The sequence below is a fragment of the Fusarium subglutinans genome (assembly GCF_013396075.1).
Source record: "Fusarium subglutinans strain NRRL 66333 chromosome Unknown NRRL66333_c0000008, whole genome shotgun sequence".
Taxonomy (NCBI): Eukaryota; Fungi; Ascomycota; class Sordariomycetes; order Hypocreales; family Nectriaceae; genus Fusarium; species Fusarium subglutinans.
Window position 1 is genome coordinate 169,780 of NW_023502071.1, and position 17,753 is coordinate 187,532.

Below are 17,753 nucleotides of genomic sequence, written 5' to 3' on the forward strand. Positions count from 1 at the left end.
TCAGCTCTCTCAAACCGCCTCAGCCTCAGCCTGATTCAAGTTCTCTCATTTCAACAACCCGCCAGACAAGCTGCAGGCTTTCCCGTGACGCACTTACCATGACTTCTTCCGATGCATTAGTCGTCAAATTCGCAGTGGATGTCACTGACCGCCTGGCTACAGTAGCGCGGGGTATTGGAGGAAGCGAAGACGGGCTCTTCTGTCCAGCGTTAGCCGCGGCGCTCTGGCTGGTGAGCCAGCACCTGAAAGACCAGAAGGAACCCGACTCGGTGCATGTCCCACGTCTACTGAAGCTACTGAATAATCTTGAAAGAATCTGCAAGGTATGGCAACGCTGGCTGCTGAATTATGGAAGGCTAATCACGCTTGCTATCTAGCCTACAACCGGCCCAAGTCTGCTGAAAGAACCAAAGAGTGACTTCGAACTCGCTCAACGGTACCCTGGGCTCAATCTACTTCATCAGAATAACCGCAAAAACGCTGTCGATGGCGTGCGTAAGTTAGCTTTACGGCGGAGTCCCGAAGGAAAAAAGAAGCAGCAGGGTCTACTGAGAATCCTTGACACCTTTATCAAACCCCTCGCAATTGCAGATGAGATGCCAAATGCGAAAACAAAGACTCAAGTTTGGGTTGGAGATGACTTCACTGGGTCAATGAGGACCCTATACAAGGTGCTTTCTTCATACATCCATTGTAGTAACGGGAGTGAGCAGACTCAGATCGCAGGAAGACTCCGGCTGGCACTTGAGTTGGTGCCCGAATCAGATTCCCCGGTGTTCGATCTAATGTTTCTTGCGCATCCGCATCGCGAGTTGGAAGAAGAGTCTTTCCGATGGCGCGAGACTCGCATCTTAGTGGATCGCAGGTAATTGCAGGGGAACGTGCCTCATTTGTTACGGGACGCTAATCAGAGCGTAGAAAGGCGAAGTTTTCTGTTGCAGACGACAAGGAATTGCAACTTCAAATCAACGGCCCGATGTGTATCGAAGACTTTTGTGAGAGGATCAGTACAAGAGAGCAATACCAATTGTCCCTCAAAGTAGCGGACAAACAACTCCATTTTGTTGAGTGGTGCGAAGGCGCAAGGATTTGGGTGCCAAATACACCCTCCGTGTCCCTTTCCGCGATACTCAAGAACCACAAGCTATCACAGAAGATGAAATATCTGCTCTCCTACCTCCTAGCTAAGTCCATGTGGCAATTCTACTCAACCGACTGGTTGGGTAAGGAGTGGACGAAAGAGAGCATCCACTTCATGTTTGAACACCGCCAGAGCCCCAAGGACGCTGGTATATACTTGAATGAGCCCTTCATCTCAGCTCACTTCGACCCAGACAACAACACTAATGATTCTGATTTCAGACCGCACAAGTTTCCCAAGATCAAGGCTCTTGGCATAGTTCTGCTAGAGATTGAGCTGGGGACAGTTATCGAAGATCACTATGATGACGAGTGCCATGCCCCTGATGGAGAACTCAACACTGATGCGGACCTGTATGTCGCCCTCAAGCTTTTCGATGACCCTGATAGGTTGGAAGATACCTTTCCGCTGCTGAAGTCCGTCATTGGTGACTGTCTAAGACCTTCCAAGTTCATGCAACATCGTCACAGTGTTGAGGAGCTGCGCAAGGTGTTACAGGAAGAGGTGGTAGACCACTTACACACTCTCATCGGACTTTACGGCCATCCAGACAAAATTAACCTAAGGCCAACCGTACAGATGCAGCCGTCACGGATGAGGCCAACCACACAAAAACGCCCCGTCTCTCGCCCTGTGCCTCTGCAACAACCACAAGCCCCAAAGTGAGCTACAGTGATCAAACAGTATTGCTTCAACTACTGACCCTGACAAGACAACTACCAATGGACGAATACCGACCCGTGAACGCCAAATCTGTCGCCTCTAACGGAGCGGTGGCCAGCTGGTAAGGTATTCCGCCGCGAACTCTGGCTGCCCTGGCTGACTGGTATCAGCATCACACAGGCCTCGGCCGAGGCTTGGTTCGAGGAGTTGGACGAGCTCAACGAGGTCCTCTCTTCTCTACCAAGCGAGACTGATCAAACATACAAACAAGTCCGTGTTGCGGTCATTGATACGGGAATCGACGGGACCGACTCTTATGCCAGGCACATACGAGGATACCGAGATTTCGTTACGGACAGGGATGACGTGAAGCAAGACAATACCGGGCATGGTACTAACTCGGTTAAGCTCATATTTAAAGTCTACGCCGAAGCAGAGGTGTATGTTGCTAGAGTATTTGAGTCGGACGAGGCGAATGATGACACACAAGACCTTATGTTAGAGGTGAGTAACATGGACTACGACAAGCGAGAAATCAGGTGATTAAAATTCACCAGGCAATCGAACATGCGAAGAATGTCTGGCAGGTGGATGTCATCAGTATTGCGTCCGGGTTCGAGCGAGACCATGCACTCATGAGACGGGCGATCAAAAGAGCCGCTAGTGACGGAACTCTCGTCTTTGCAGCGGCATCGAACTACGGAAACATCAGACAGGTCACCTTTCCTGCTCGCATGCAGGACGTGATCTGTATTTACTGTACAGATGGTCGAGCAAAGGTCTCGCAGTCGATCAACCCAGCTGCGCAGACCACTAAGTCCAGGAACTTTGCCATTCTTGGTGAGGGGGTTTCAGTGCCTCCGTCGATACGAGAGCAGCTTACGGGCACGTCAGTGGCAACAAGCATCGCGGCCGGTCTCGCGGGCCGTTTGCTTGACTTTTCACGACAGAAAGATTGCCGGCAGAATATACGATGTGTAGGGAACTTGGCGAGTGTTGAGGGCATATCCGCGGTATTTAGTCACATGGCCAAAGGAGCTGAGGACTATAGATATAACTGTGTCGTGCCTGGAAGACTCTTGCAGCATCTGGATGAGGGGGAAGGAAGGGCGATGAAACGAGCGAGAATATGTGAGAGGCTTTCAACTGCTTTAGAGAATATTGACTTGGACGTTTAGGATGTAAGCATCAACACAACGGAAAAGTTCTCAATTTAGCTATTTCTATAATTGAGAAACTGCTGATCTCTGCAGGATGGCCATGTGTTTCTTACTCTCAGAAACATCTATGTTTGCGAGGGTGCAGAGAATACATGCCGAGCAAGAGATAACAGCAAGCACTAGTGAACTAAAGGCCCGTGGATTAATGATATTATTTTAAAATTATGTATTTCTATACATCTAAAGGCCTTTAATTACAGCAATATAATATACACATTTAAAATTATTCTTATATAATTTACTTCTAATAAAAGTATTTATATCTATATTGATAATTAGGTAAATGCCCTACACTCTCAACTGCTAAGAACCTCTAATGGCAAGGATCTTTATCACTGTAGCTAAATGATCACAAACTCCCATTCGGTCTGTTAATAGCAATACAATCATCACATGCGACGATCGTTCCTTTTCCAATGCTGCTTGTAAGCCACAAACTGCCCATTCTGCCTTATTTGCCCCGCACCTTCTCTTTATCGGATAGATCGACGAGGGTCGGGTCATCTTAGCTCTTGATAGCAATCAGCCTAATGGCAACACAGCCACTTGCAAGACGCCAGTGAGGCGTCAAGACCGGATTGCGGTAGCACAACCGCTAAGACGATAGTGGGAGGTAACCAGGAAGAGGCCTCCACGCTGCAATACCCCGCCTGTCAGATTTAGTTTAATAGGGCTGAACAAGTCCAAGACTTTGCACGCATCAGCATCAACTTTCAAACATCGCTTAATTGAAGCTTAAACAGTTTATTCACTACCTTAACCAGATGTCGCAGCAACCTCCTTACTGGCAAGGCTCCCAGGGCGGTCCCCCCCCTCAACCGGGCTATCCGGGACAGCAGCAGTCTGGCCAGGGCTACTACCAGCCACCTCCAGGCCAACAACCGCCTTACGGCTACCAGCAGCAAGGCCCAACTGGAGGACAGCCAAATCAACCATATCCTCCTGCAGGCCAACAGTATCCTCCCCCAGGTCAGCAAGGCCAATACCAGCAGCATTCACAAGGCTATCCACAACAGCCTCCTTACGGCCAGCAACCCCCAGGACACCAGGCTCCTTATGGCCAACAGCCTCCTCCAGCTACTTATGGACAGGGACAGTATCCGCCCCAGCAATATGGTGGCCCCCAGCAGGGCCAGCCTCCATACCCAGGTCAGCAACAGCAACAGCCACCTTATCCAGGCCAGCAATTGCATCAGCAGCCTGGACAGCAGCAATATGGTGCACCTGCAGTCATCGTTCCTCCAACTCCAGCATCGCCAGGTTACGACCCCGCCCAGAAAGCATGGGTTAAGCCTGTAGACACCGCAGCAGACGTGGAGGCTCTCCGAAAGGCCATGAAGGGAATGGGTTGTGATGAAAAGGCTCTGATTCGTGTTCTTGTCAGCCCTAAATACGCTGATCCATGGACGATGGCTCAGCTGGTTCGGGACTACAATAGCCGTTTCATGCGCGACCTCGCAAAGGACATTGAAAGCGAGACCCGTGGCGACTTTGAAACATGTCTTCTCGCTCTAGTCCGTGGACCACTGGAGAATGACGTTCAAAATCTGTCAAAGGCTCTTAACCGCGCGGGCACCGATGAAGATGCCTTGAACGATGTTCTTCTTTGCCGCTCAAATGCAGATATTCGTGCTATTACCGCCGAGTACAAGCGTTTCCGAGGCAAAGAACTTCTGGTCGATATTAAGGAAGATGTCGACGATACCCTCTACCGACTCTACAGCATGGTCCTTGCCGCTAGGCGAGCGGAGGATAACGCTCCAGTGATTCCTCACGAGATTGACCAGAAGATTACAGAACTGCAAAGGGCCACTGAGGGTACAATCGGCGCCAACGCTGTGTCTGTAGCCCAGATATTCACTAGCAGCAACGACGCCCAAATCCGTGCAATGAACGATGCATACCAACACAAATATCACCGCAGTCTTGAGAGTGTTATTGAGAAGGAGTTCCGCGGTGACATGGAAGACGTGCTGCTGCGAATTCTCTACCATGCACAGGATCGAGCTCGAGCGGATGCAGGCAGACTCAGTATGCCACTAAACAAGTCCATGCGCAAGGACCGTCTCTTCATCAACAGACTCGTCAGTCTCTACTGGGATCAGGGGCGCTTATATCAGACAAAGCAGGCGTACAAGCCAGTGACTGGTGCTACGTTGAGTGGGAATATCAAGTCGGTTCTGAGCGGCGATTACAAGGACTTTGCTCTGGCATTGATTGGCGAGAAATAGGTATCATGAAGCAATGTTGCATGTTTTATCCAGGACAGTTTGATTTGAACCTGAAGTCGGATTACAACTTTTGACCAAGTTATCTCGTTTCTATGCAAACTATGGAATGGATTCTCAGTAGCTCTAATCCCTGATTTGGAATGCGATATACAAATATAATAAAAGCCTGCCTGCGGCCACGAAGTTCACAAATCTTCGCCAAGCTGTGGAGCGCGAGATAGGGGACACATATCGATGTCAATTCTGGACAAGCATGGCCCTCTCCAACAATATTAGGACTCACTCACTATTGGTGGCTTATAATAAGTCAAAACATTTGGCCCCCTCGTGAGTCTCGCCTGATTTCTATCGTCTTTTGTCCGTATTACTCTTTGATTTGGCTGGCCGTCTGGTGAGATGACCCGGCTGCCTGCTCTGACACATAATGGTGTTCTACCATGTTGGTATGTATCAAAGGCTGCACATTAGGGACAGATAGTCGGTCTTGAAGCGTCACAACGGACTGCTAGCAAATGACACATAATAATACCCAAGACATGTGCTGACGAGAGATTATTTGCACTTTCGACCGCATGAGAGCCTGCTTTCGGCCTGATTAAGAAATCAGGCTGGCGATTAAGACCTTGGTACTTAATCCCCGCCTCTCACATCTGCCTTCTTCTGTTATCCTTTAGCTTCTCCTATCATCTCAGGTTTGAATATCGTTCAGGCAAACCGATACAATGCCCAATTTATACTCACAAGTTTGCGCTATTGCTCGCTGCAACAGACCACGTAAACATTTCAGCACTAAGATCTCGCCATGGTGCCAATACCGTACGTGCTCGCGTCTCTAATCTTACGCCTATCGCCTTTACTAAAATTGGACTTGTTTGGGAACTTAGATGTTTGCCCTATGTGTACAAACCGTTCGAAACGAGCAGCGAATCGAGCTTGCTATGTTTGCAATCCTCCTGACGACGACTGCTGCATTGTGATGTAGCGTCATAATGGTACGACAGAAATAAAAGGACTGTCTTCCTGTGTGGCTTTTTCGCAGGGCGATAGGGTGCTAGAACAGAGCTCTTCGCTTTACATACATTATTGTATCATCAGCATGTGTCGGTTAGTCATTGTGGCTTCTTTTCAAGTGGATAAGTCGGTGATACAGCGTCTACCTACTCACCGGTCCCAGTCTACATGACCTTGGCATGCATGTTGAGGTTATATATTAATGCAACAGCACATTTTCAGTATATATTTGAATGCTTTAGGGTGTTGCCTCCGCGCTTCCACAATTTCTCGTAGTTGAAAGTGAGACATGAGACTGATTTGTCTAAAAGAGGGAATGTTCTGCTACTCCACCAGATCTTGCATTTTACCATTAACTACGAATAGCAGCCCACGATGGCAGGCGACCAGAAGCAATCTGCTGTCGCTCAGAAAGCAAACTTTATCGATTCATTAAACCAGCAAGACCGGCTGGGCTGTCTTACAACCTAAGCGTCCATGCAATACACAATCCCTCAGCAAGCACTGTCTTTGTTCCAACGACTCCATCAACTATCTATCCTGTCGGGGGACGACCGCTTCCGCAATCTTGGACGTGTGCTGCTCGTACGGCATCAACGGAGCTCTGCTCCGACACCATGTCAACGTAGAGACTTGGACAGCTCATTATACGGACTCGAAACTCGATCCCAAGCATCAGGTTCTGGCTGACAGGGAGTTCTTTTCGAGTCGAGAACGTTCTCCCAAGCCCATGGTCTTAGGGCTTGACAGGGCAGACCATGCTGTTCGCTACGCCTTAGGTGCCGGTTTGATCGATGCTGGTTGGGTAGAAGATCTGGAGGTCAAGGATCCTTCTCCGGGACTACGTAACGCACTGCAGGATGTGAGTCTTATCAGTTGTACCGAGGGCGTCAGCTTCCTAAGCTCTCGAACCTTCGCTCGCATCGTTACTGCAGTCGGTAGATCAAGTAACCTCTGGTCGCTAGCACTGTGATTCGGACATCTTCCTACGAAGAGATGGCGACTGAATTGAGAGAGCAGGGGCTTGTGACCGAGTGACTTCCTGGCGTAGTGCTTCATCAGCGCCGCTTCGCTTCTGCCCAGGAGCAGAATGATGCTGTTGCGCATATAGCTGCGCGTGGACTGTATCCGACTGGCTTCGAGGAGATGGGTTATGTATGTGCCAATGCCTCCATATCCCGATCTGTTGAGGACATATCAAGGCCACCTATAGCAGAGCTAGTTGCAGACCTGGACAAGCACTAGTTCACGCAATCTAATATCTCGGTATGAGAAGAAGGAACAGCTTGACTTTTATGCGTTTTGATCTGACCCTCCATTTCTCAGAACATCTCACTATGCAGGGCAGCCAGTTTTCTCAATGTTTATATACTTAGAACCCTACTCTCGGCATCCTATTATCTCACTTTGCAATATTCACTCTCATATTCTGGAATTATGCTTCTTCAAACGCACCAAGAACTCCCCTCACGTAGTTCATCATCTCGTCTTGATATACCTGCTCCCTGATGATAAGAGGGTTCCGAGTGTCAGTAGACCTTTCCAGATAAGCCTTTTCATCCATAACAGGCCGCCCATTTCTGAGAAAGTGAACTCCCAGACGGTACAAGGACAAATTGTTTGTGATAAGGAAGTTCTCCCTTCTATCACTGGCGTCTTGGTACTGCGTCTGAAATTGTTGCCAAGATGTATGCCAAGTCTGTAGCGCCAAATCTAGAGCTGAAGTATCGACTGGTAATATTGACGTTTGGGCTTCGAGCAAAAGGGAGTTGACTGCCAAGATCAAAAGATTCATACCAAAGGCCGTCAGATTTGTCTCGGCAGGAGCATGGCCTACCATGAGGCCTTTAACAGAGGACAGGAAGCAGCTAGAAGGATCCTGAGCTGGCAGGGCAGCCCATAGAGACGCAGAGCAAGCCGTCCAGCTGGCATCGTCGCATGGGAAAGAGGCCCTCGTATCTGTCGGGGATAGAATGGGTTTACTGCCACAAAGTATTGACTGGTAGCAGTCGACAGCATACACACCCCAGAGCACTCGTTTATTGGACTCTTTCTGTATCCACGATGTCCAAAGGCGTGCATTGCGTGTTGCTTTGGTACATTCGCCGTGAATCTTAAGAAAACCTTCATGTCGTATCGCTGCGACGAGAAGCGGATGAATAAGACGGGACGCAGCTCTTTCGGCACTTCCTCCACTCGCCATGGCAGCGAACTGCAGCAGTACTAAAGCTTGTAGATCCTGAAAGTTTGGCGAACTTCCGTTTGAACGAAGACATAACTTAGCCAGCTGTGATGGAAGAGACCCGTAGAGTAGCTTTGCTTCAGCTGTAGAAGTAGGAGTTTTGTCAAAACCAGCACCAATAAAGCAAATAGCTCTTATTAGAGCAGAGGGGGATGAAGCCAGACAGAACGTTGGAATATGCAATAGTGGAAGCGAAGGGTGAAAGCGCGAGAAGAAGAGCCTGGCGAGCGCCTCAAGGCGATGGACAGGGATGGTCTCTGGGCCGTCAAGCTCAAGAATGAAGTCGGCTGAAAGTCGAAAGTTATCCGGGCAGATGAATCCGTGATTTGTTCGCGTACCGGTCCAAAGAACATTGTTGTCAGTCAAGGTGTTCTCGCCAACGGACGATGCCATATCGCTAGGACTCCATGTCCAACTACTCATGTCAACCATGCTCTCGATATCAACGAGTTGCGACAGAAAGTCAATTTCGCCAAAGGATGATGTGTCAAAGTATGAAAAGTCGACATTCTGCTCAAGCCGTGGCTGTAGTTCATTTTGCTGCACGCTTCCCTGTGGCGATGGGTTTGAACTGACGATGCTGGGCGTTGTTTTCCTCATACGTTTCTTACGTCCGGCTTTTATACAGGGCGAGTTCTTCTGCTGGCACCGCGAGCAAGGAAAACCCTTCTTGTCGAGGTCGCATCGGACCTTGGATGTGGCACAACTGACGCAGCTTCTGTTCATGTTTATTAGGTAAAATGTGTGAGTTGGAGGTATCGGGACTTCGGGGGACGGAAGTATTAAGTAGAAATTCCCGATCAGAAAGTCCCGCAGGTTTTAGTGTGCAGATGAAGCCCGAGCATGCTTACAGTGCATATTTGTCAGATTTTAGGGGCATTCGAGCAGCTAGATGTGACTGTTATTGGTCAGGTCTGCCAGAGCGTCGGGGTTATTTTGGGAAATCCCGATGGCTAAAAGTCCCGAAATCCCGGAATCGCATCATCAAGCCAGGACAAGATTTATCGCTACTGGAAGCTTTAATATATTAACAGCCGCTAATGTCTAGTTTGAATTATTCTTTTTCCTCGTATCAGTATCGAATCAGTTCTCACTCTCACTCATCATACAAAACTCCTCAAAATAAACAGCGTTCATCACTTGCACAAAATGTCAGACGCTGCCTCTAACGAAAAGCCCAAGCAATTCTACCAAACATGGTTTGATAGACTCTGCTTGGTAACTCGACGAGAAGACCCAACTAGTTATTCCACTTGGCAAAAGCACGTAATCGTCGCCATAACTACTCTATCTGCATTCACGGCACCGTTTGCCTCATGCATCCTCTTCCCATCGTTCACAACTCTTGTCGACCACTTTCACACCACCGAAACAAAAGTTGCACTTACTACAACTGTCTTTCTTCTTGGCTTGGCTATTGCTCCGCTGTGGTGGAGTACCCTGAGCCAGCAGTATGGCCGTCGCCCAGTCCTAGTCTTAAGCTTCCTCATCTCAACAGTTGCGGTGATTGTTTGCGCAGTTTCTAACTCGCTACCTCTCATCATCGTATTTCGACTTATAGAAGCAATGGGCTGTTCGTCTGCTCAAAGCGTTGGTGCCGGTGTCATAAGCGACATCTACATCTCGACCGAGCGTGGTTCAGCTTTAGGCTGGTTTTACCTGGGAACACTTATTGGACCCTTGGTCGCCCCCATCATTGGTGGCGCTTTGCAAGTCTGGCTTGGTTGGCGTGCAAACCTGTACTTCATGGCCATTTTCACCTTCATCGCAGCCATGCTCACTCTGTTGGCTCTGCCCGAGACACTTATCAAATCGTCTACTGAGCAACCTACGCCATGGCACCAGGTCCTCAAACGCGATGCCCTCGCGCCGCTCCCTAAACTGAAGTTTTTGATGGTTCCTTCCATCGCTCTGACTATTGCCTATGTGAGCATCTGCTTTGCAAGCCTGTATTGCTTCAACACGACGCTTCCATACGCTTACGCCGCTGCACCTTACAACTTCTCAGCCATCGAAATTGGTCTTTGCTATATCAGTAACTGTCTCGGATACGCCATCGGAAGTGTCGTTGGAGGCAAGCTGAGCGACGCCAAGTTGCGCCAGTACCAGATAGCGCATGATGGTGCCATCCGCCCCATCGAGAGGATCAGGACAGTTTGGTACGGCGTTGGGTTTATCCCCGTTGGATTGATCATCTACGGTTGGTTCATTGAGAAAAAGGTGTTTTGGATCGCTCCTCTCGTTGGAGCTTTCTTGTTCGGCCTGGGTCTCATGCTTGTTACGTCAACGGTCATGCCTTTCCTTGTTGATATCAAGCCGGGAGTCGGTGCTTCAGTCGTCGCTGATCTCAACCTGGTTCGTAACGTTCTTGCTGCAATTGGCACTGTAGTTTCTCCGATCGCCACGGCAAGTATTGGCTTTGGATGGTGGATGTCTATCTTGGCTTTGATCTGCTCTCTGGCAGTTGGCTGCATTGTCATCGTTGTTTGGAGAGAAGGAGCGGAGCAGAAACCGACCGAGGGGGCGGCCGTGTGAGTCTTAGACATGAGATGTAGATGCAGGGAGAAAGGCGAGTTCAGTACTCCTTGCTTGCTTATAGTATAGTATCTTTCTGTTTTAAAAGCTTCATATACTCATAGAAGGGCTTCTCCCGAAGCACTATATATTCACAATAGACTATAGACTGTACTTCCAACTGACACCATATCTCTATTATTCAAAGCCTATCCAGATTATCGCCAGATTGCTGCACTCAACAGGCTAGACCCTTAGAGTGCCGTAGACATTCCGCCATCGACAATCAAGTTCACTCCGTTGACATACTTTCCGAGGCTACTTCCAAGGAAAACAACAGCGTTGGCGATATCCTGTGCCTGTCCGACCTTTCCAAGAGGAATAGATTCGATAAGGCTCTTGAGGAAGTCAGGATTAGCCGTCATGATCTGCTGAAACTGGCTCAACTCCACGGTTCCATCCGGCTTGTCGACGGGAGGAGAATCAATGGTGCCAGGAACGATCGTATTGATCCTGATGCCCTTAGGTCCGAGCCATCGTCCAAAGTCCTTGGCCAAGGTGGCCTGGGCGCGCTTGAGCGTGGTATAAGGTCCTCGGATTGCTGGATGTCTAGCCTCGAAGCCAGCAAGTGAACTGATGACGACAATCGAGCCTGTACCGTTTCGCTTCTCCAGATGGGGCTCTGAAGCGTTGATGAGGTTCACGAGGCCAAGAACATCGGCATGGAAGCTATTCTCCCAATCGTCAATGCTTGGGCTGACATACTTAGGACAAGCTATGCCCCTGTCAGCAGGATCATCAATGCGGTTCATCAGAGATAAATACCATTGGCAACAACGAGGTCGATTCTTCCAAACTCCTTGGCTGAGGCGTCGACCCAGCCTTGGATCGAAGCGGCATTGGAAATGTCAACACTGGTGCCAACAGCTCGTGCTCCGCCAGTGGCGTCCTTGAAGTTTGCGAATTCATCGCCTCGGACATTGCGAGAGCAGTAAGAAACGCTGACACCTTCGATCAGTAGAGTCTCAACGATGACCCTGCCAATGCCCTTGGTGCCGCCGCTGATGAGGGCATGGGCGCCGTTAAGTTGAGGAGAAAAGTGTGACATGTTGATGATGGGCCGTTTGGTTCTATTTCTGTTTAGCCTTTTACACTTCTTCCATCTCAGAAACATACCGTTTTGTTTTGTTAGTTAAGGGTCGTTTTTGAAGAGTGAAGATGAACTTCTAGGTACCACTTGAAGATGCTTCCCGTGTTGTTTATATACTGAAGAACACCCAACCCTTAAATCCACTGAACAGAGCAATTGACAGTCCCATTTTGAACTCAATTTCCTTTTCTGGAAAGATTGAGGCTTTCGTGGTTCTTCATGCCACGGGCTCGGATTATCAATCAACTGATTGAAGCTTATACCTTTGATCTTGTTTTCCCATTGAGGTTAGTTCAGCTCGCCGGTCCGATATCACAGCTCAGAATCCCTGGTCTACCAATCAATCTCATTTTCCTAAAAGGGTATAAACTGGGCCCATCGCTTGACCATGATCATCCGTCCCACTCAAGCCGTCTGGTCTGTCTTCGCAAGTTATGGTGGCATATCCTGGACCTTTCTATCTCATTTTCCTCTTTCATATCTAGAGCCGGCAACGAAATCTCGCTGTGATTACCCGCTCAAGGCCAGACGAATGAGCATGGCACCATCGTTCACCTTTGTTAATGTCCGCAACGCCCCGGGCCTGGGCCCCAAAGAGGCCAAGCAGATGAGAGGTCATATTACCAAGACAAATTTTGCCAAGAGGAGACAAAGACTGGGCCAGCAGAAGAAAAAAGCACACACGGCTCAATCTTCAAGTCCATCCTCTGCCTTGATTACATTGGACGAGCGGGAACTACGGCATGAGCTCAAGCCGGTGGACCATCGTTTGCTCATCCGCATGGTAGAGCCTACATACTCTCCGGTCGAATACTGTAAGAAAATTATCAAGCATTTCTAGACATAGCTACTAATCGTAACTGCAGTGCTTTGTGAGTACCGCGCGCTTATCTTCCCGGCGGGTCTCGGTTCTCCCGGATCAAACAGAGAAGCAGATTGGATTGCCCTGCTACACTCTGAGCCAGCCCTGGTCGAAGCATCAATGGCCATAGCGATAAGACATTCGCCCCGGCTCCAGAGGACTCAAGGTATTCGTGAAGCGTCCGTGCGTAAAGGAAGGGCTATCAAGATGATCAATGAACGACTCGACACGCCTTTGGGATTGACCGACGGCGTGCTCAGCGCCGTCTTCACCTTAACTTTTGCAGAGGTGAGTAACAATATTTCACACACAACAGAGCTATCTGACATATCGCACTTCAGCTCCTTGAGAGTGATGTCGAAGCGAGAGACGTCCACATCAAAGGCCTGGCCCAAATGATCAAGGTTAGACGTTCCTTAGGAAATACAGACATCCCATCGTGGTTCGGCGATTTTATCCTATAGTATGTCTAAGAGTGCTCTGAATTCTCATAAATATTCTTTCACTAACCGTTACCAGTGATTCAATTGGCCACACGATCCTTTCTGCCAGCTATTCCAATTTACCTCTCATCAACGCATTACGGAATGAAGAAGACCCTAAGCAAATAGACGTCGCAGCAATTCGATCCGACACCAGCGACTTGCGCCATTTAATAGATAAATATCACGCTTCCACATCGCTGAAGCAAGATAAGGCAGCTATCATTAGGTATGAGGTTCATCGCCTACAGCTGAAAGTTGATACACTGTTGGGAAGCCAAGAGCATTACATCCGCTCTCTGCATGATTCTCTGCAGCTCTTTCTATCACTGTCATGGCCTATAGAAGGGCCAAGGTCGTTGGATATCAAGGCTGAGAACTTAAAGTATGCGCTGCTACAGCCCCATATCAGGCTCTGCTCCTCGATGCAACTCCTGGTTTGGCAGCTATTCGTTGGTGCAGCTGCTGCGGAATCTGCGAGTGAGGTTCGGTCTTGGTATATCATCAGATTACGAGAGGTTGTAAGCTCCATGAGAATCGGGGGACAAGATGTTGCGATGGACACTCTTGCGGCTGTTTTCGCACCTAATGCTCAGCTGTTGGAGACATTTAAAGCGGTTTGGGATGAGGTCTCTTTTGGGAACCAAATAGAATGAACAGCGATAAGCCTCCTCTAAATATCATATTCTCCTTCATCAATGAACTCGGTTATTGTTAAAGACAGCAGGAAAAATAAACGGGGAATTGTCTCCGGCTGAATCCGTCTGGCAACTCCACTACAGCGTCACGTGGAGCTATTTAGATGAGTCAATAACCAATGAAGCGATTTCATCACCAACTTCGATTTATCCGCATCTCGCCACTGACATTCACGATGGGCCCTGACTTAACCACTCAAGACCAGGCAATCCCCGCTCAAAAAACGTCGGTTCCTGTCACTTTGATATTTGATGGTCAGCAAATAACACTCGAAAATGAACCTTCGATACCTCTTTACCGGCTTAGCCGCACCATAGCCTGCAAAGTTCAGAAGCATTGCAGCATAATATTCGAACAGATCGAGGTTGTCGAGACATCCCAGCCAGATGGAACAGGCTCCAGAATACGGGAGCGCCCTCATGATCTTTATTATCTTGTGAACTCGCTTCTCATGCTGCAACGTCGACACGATACGCCAGCATGTTACCTCACCGCTCCATCGCCCAAGGCATTAGGCAATATCCAGGTCGACGTCTACGATACTCCTTTGAAATGTCTGGGATTCAAAGCGATTCTCAATGCAGACAAGTCAGCAGATGATGTACAACTGTTCAAAGCCGATACCCAACGAACCTTATTTGAGTCAAGGCCAAAAGTTAAAGGCGGTCCTTATCAGTGGGTAGACGTACACGGGGAGATTATTGCATATGAAGCAGGGCAGGAGGGCGGCCACAAGCTCGTAATTCAGGTTCCATTACAACAAGCTATCATGGACGCCCTGGCAGCACTATGGACTTTGAGACTCTGGTATGAACATATTCACAATCAGTCAGAATGACAGTCAGGTTAGTAATTTGTGAAAAGTCTGATTGGTCTCAGCTTACGCATGTACAGGATTATACAGATCGCCAATCTTCATGCACACTTAGTTCTAGTTCAGAAAAGGCGCTTACTCAGAAGGACTGCTATGTTGACGCCGTCTGTCAAGTGAGGCACGAACAGGTAGTCGACTTACAACGTTTGGGGGTAAACGAAATAGACGGGCATTTCTCATACGTATCATACATAGAATTAGATTATACACCTCCCGAGAACAAATTTGTACGGCTTAATATTGGGGCTTCTGCCGCTCAACATCACCTGAACTGTGTACCTCAAACGCGACGGTCTTACTAATGCCGATCTGTTTTGTGTCCATCTCATCAAGATCAATATCCGAAGAAGGGTTTCTGTGGTCCCTGCGACTAATGATGCGTTCTTGTGAACTTGCCCTGTCACCAGTCGACTCTCCTCCCCGAACCTCAACAATGTTCTCGCCTTGCTGTGTTGTGAGGATAATATCGCCGCCACGGCCGTTCGCGAACTGTCGATGTGGATATCCACCAGGCTGATGCCGGCTTTGGCCTGACGAGCCATAAACTTGGTTGTGAAAAACGACCTTTGATGCTAAGATGTCGATTCTAAGCTTGTTAGCGCAGTGGATTGAGGTCGATAAGGTGAACCTACATCATCATTACTGGGAACATGCACTCCATACTGTACGCAAACCGATCGATCTGTGAAGCGAGGTTCGTCGCGCTTTGTTCAGCATTTTGGAAGGAATATGTGACAGCTCGGATGATGCCCAGCACGGCGAGAAGTGCCAGTCGGACCTCAGTACTCCGCATCAAGTATCTGAACAGACCAGCCTTGATGGCAGCGCTAAGTGACGTCGATTTCGCTGAGCTGAAGACTCGAAGGAGGAAGAAAGAGCTGAGGCATTCCAAGAGGGCGATGAGGATGAAGTATCCCATATGGAGATGGTTGATCAATGACTGATCGGTGTCGAGGGCGTTCATTATTCGTCGGGCTCGGACAGCTGCAATTACGACGCGAATACCGGAGACGGAAATGATCATGAACCAGAATCCGGTGGCGAAGATGATCCATTGGCGACCGCGCAGGACTCGGCTTAGGATGATATAACTGTAGAACGAAAGGCCAGCCTCTTGAACCTGCGACAGCAATACATTAGCTCGGATCGAAAATTATGAAGCACTTGGTAACGTACCAGCCACAGAACATCGGCGAACACGGAGGCTACGGCCTTGTTCGTAGTAGAGTTACCCTCTTCATAGAAAGCATAGTAGCAAAGCCCGTTGGCTATAGCGCCAGCAGCAGAGGTGACGATCGGGACGATAGAAACAGGACCAAAGCTCGTAATACCAGCGACCATAAGACCAAACAAAACATTAGCTATCCCGATCGTGCTGAGGATCGACCAGCTCAGCTCGTAGTAGACAGGGTCGACCATATTGAACGTGCGATCGTCGTCGTATCGGAAGCAACCATGGTAAGTCGGGGAAACCTTGCAAACAAAACAAAAGGGAAATGGCACGACACAAACGAGGGGCGGCTAAGCTTAATATTGGACTGTCACAATGGGCCTCTTTACCCCGTGGAGGGAGTCCGGGGTAGACCGATCTGGAAGTGTTGGTGATCAGGTTTAGCGAAGGGGGGGGTACCCCAGAGTGGACTGATTGATCCGTCTATTTTGGGGGAGCATTGGGGGGTAAAGTGACAGAATAAGCTGAACTGTTTGTCTGCATGTTTCAGTTGGCTTTGATGAGATATTTAATTGAGGATCCCTCCGCACTCAGCTGGTGGGAGGGACATCCCTCGGGTTCGCAGAGGCGAAGAGAAGACCAGACGAAGATTGGATGCATCAGCAGGGAAGAGGTTGTTCTGGCAAGTTGCTGATTGAAGCGCTACAAAGGCAGGGGAAACTAAAGCGGCAGCAGACCCGGCCGCTAACTGAAGGTGTCCAGCCACTGTTGGTTGCTATTTGCCAGCAGCTCACGACCAACCAACCAACACGAGACTCGAGAGAGAGTACGTACGCGGATTTGCATTTCTCCACCGTTCTTATGTGCTGTGCCTCGCTGAGTGTGCGTTGCATCCTGCGCGTAGAAACCTTTTTCCCTTGTCTAGCCTGGAATCCTTCGTCTTTTTTTTTTCTTCTTGTCTTTAATCCCTGCCACCGGCTTTTGTTGGTTCGGAGTGAATGCTGACACCGGGTGGCTTGGTGGGATACCCGCTGAAGAGTTTAGAGTCGTGCGACAGGACGTTATTTCCCAATGTCGAACCGAACTGACTCAATCTGTTCCGAGGATGGAAATTGAAGAGACTGTGTCTCTTGGTCTGTGCCATTTAAAAACTCCGATTTGACAGTTTGCGTCGAAATGTTTGAACTGATGTGATGTGATATGATGCGGAGAGTGGCTTCTCCAATATTAATTTAACCGCCGCTCCAAATTTGGTGACATGAGGCCATACCCTGGACTTCACATTCCGTCTGCTGAGATTTCTTTATTTCGCTTTTCAGACTCGAATTCGGTTTATTGCTGGAAGAAAATATCTTATACGGTTGAGTATTATATACCCAGGGATAGAACACTCGCGCCCGTTCATGTTTGGCAATGCATCCATCTGGACAGGAGGTTCTGTACCCTGTTATTTTTGAAGCATTACAATCCTCTCTCAGGATGGCTCGCCAAGG

The 17,753-nt window shown here is 48.8% G+C and overlaps 6 protein-coding genes across 6 annotated transcripts; 3 read left to right on the plus strand and 3 right to left on the minus strand.

Annotated features, from left to right (window-relative positions):
* Window positions 1–98: 98 nt before the first annotated feature.
* Window positions 99–5,255, plus strand: FSUBG_1499 (uncharacterized protein; the record flags this gene model as incomplete). The annotated part of the gene is made up of 7 exons (XM_036679171.1): window positions 99–323; window positions 378–865; window positions 919–1,803; window positions 1,854–1,925; window positions 1,975–2,308; window positions 2,362–2,817; window positions 3,789–5,255. 7 exons carry the CDS (start codon window positions 99–101, stop codon window positions 5,253–5,255), a joined length of 3,927 nt encoding a protein of 1,308 aa, XP_036542973.1.
* A 2,446-nt stretch (window positions 5,256–7,701) lies between these two features.
* FSUBG_1500 (uncharacterized protein) lies at window positions 7,702–9,234 on the minus strand (the record flags this gene model as incomplete). Its single annotated transcript, XM_036679174.1, has 1 exon — window positions 7,702–9,234. The coding sequence occupies one exon, from the start codon at window positions 9,232–9,234 to the stop codon at window positions 7,702–7,704; it is 1,533 nt and encodes a 510-aa protein (XP_036542974.1).
* Window positions 9,235–9,657: 423 nt separating this feature from the next.
* On the plus strand, window positions 9,658–11,043 carry FSUBG_1501 (dityrosine transporter; the record flags this gene model as incomplete). Its single annotated transcript, XM_036679175.1, has 1 exon — window positions 9,658–11,043. The coding sequence occupies one exon, from the start codon at window positions 9,658–9,660 to the stop codon at window positions 11,041–11,043; it is 1,386 nt and encodes a 461-aa protein (XP_036542975.1).
* A 233-nt stretch (window positions 11,044–11,276) lies between these two features.
* Window positions 11,277–12,130, minus strand: FSUBG_1502 (SPS19-peroxisomal 2 4-dienoyl reductase; the record flags this gene model as incomplete). The annotated part of the gene is made up of 2 exons (XM_036679176.1): window positions 11,277–11,797; window positions 11,848–12,130. 2 exons carry the CDS (start codon window positions 12,128–12,130, stop codon window positions 11,277–11,279), a joined length of 804 nt encoding a protein of 267 aa, XP_036542976.1.
* Window positions 12,131–12,560: 430 nt separating this feature from the next.
* Window positions 12,561–15,053, plus strand: FSUBG_1503 (uncharacterized protein; the record flags this gene model as incomplete). The annotated part of the gene is made up of 6 exons (XM_036679177.1): window positions 12,561–12,987; window positions 13,039–13,322; window positions 13,376–13,497; window positions 13,554–13,745; window positions 13,929–14,037; window positions 14,574–15,053. 6 exons carry the CDS (start codon window positions 12,561–12,563, stop codon window positions 15,051–15,053), a joined length of 1,614 nt encoding a protein of 537 aa, XP_036542977.1.
* Window positions 15,054–15,323: 270 nt separating this feature from the next.
* FSUBG_1504 (uncharacterized protein) lies at window positions 15,324–16,508 on the minus strand (the record flags this gene model as incomplete). Its single annotated transcript, XM_036679178.1, has 3 exons — window positions 15,324–15,675; window positions 15,722–16,209; window positions 16,266–16,508. The coding sequence occupies 3 exons, from the start codon at window positions 16,506–16,508 to the stop codon at window positions 15,324–15,326; spliced, it is 1,083 nt and encodes a 360-aa protein (XP_036542978.1).
* Between the last annotated feature and the right edge of the window lie 1,245 nt (window positions 16,509–17,753).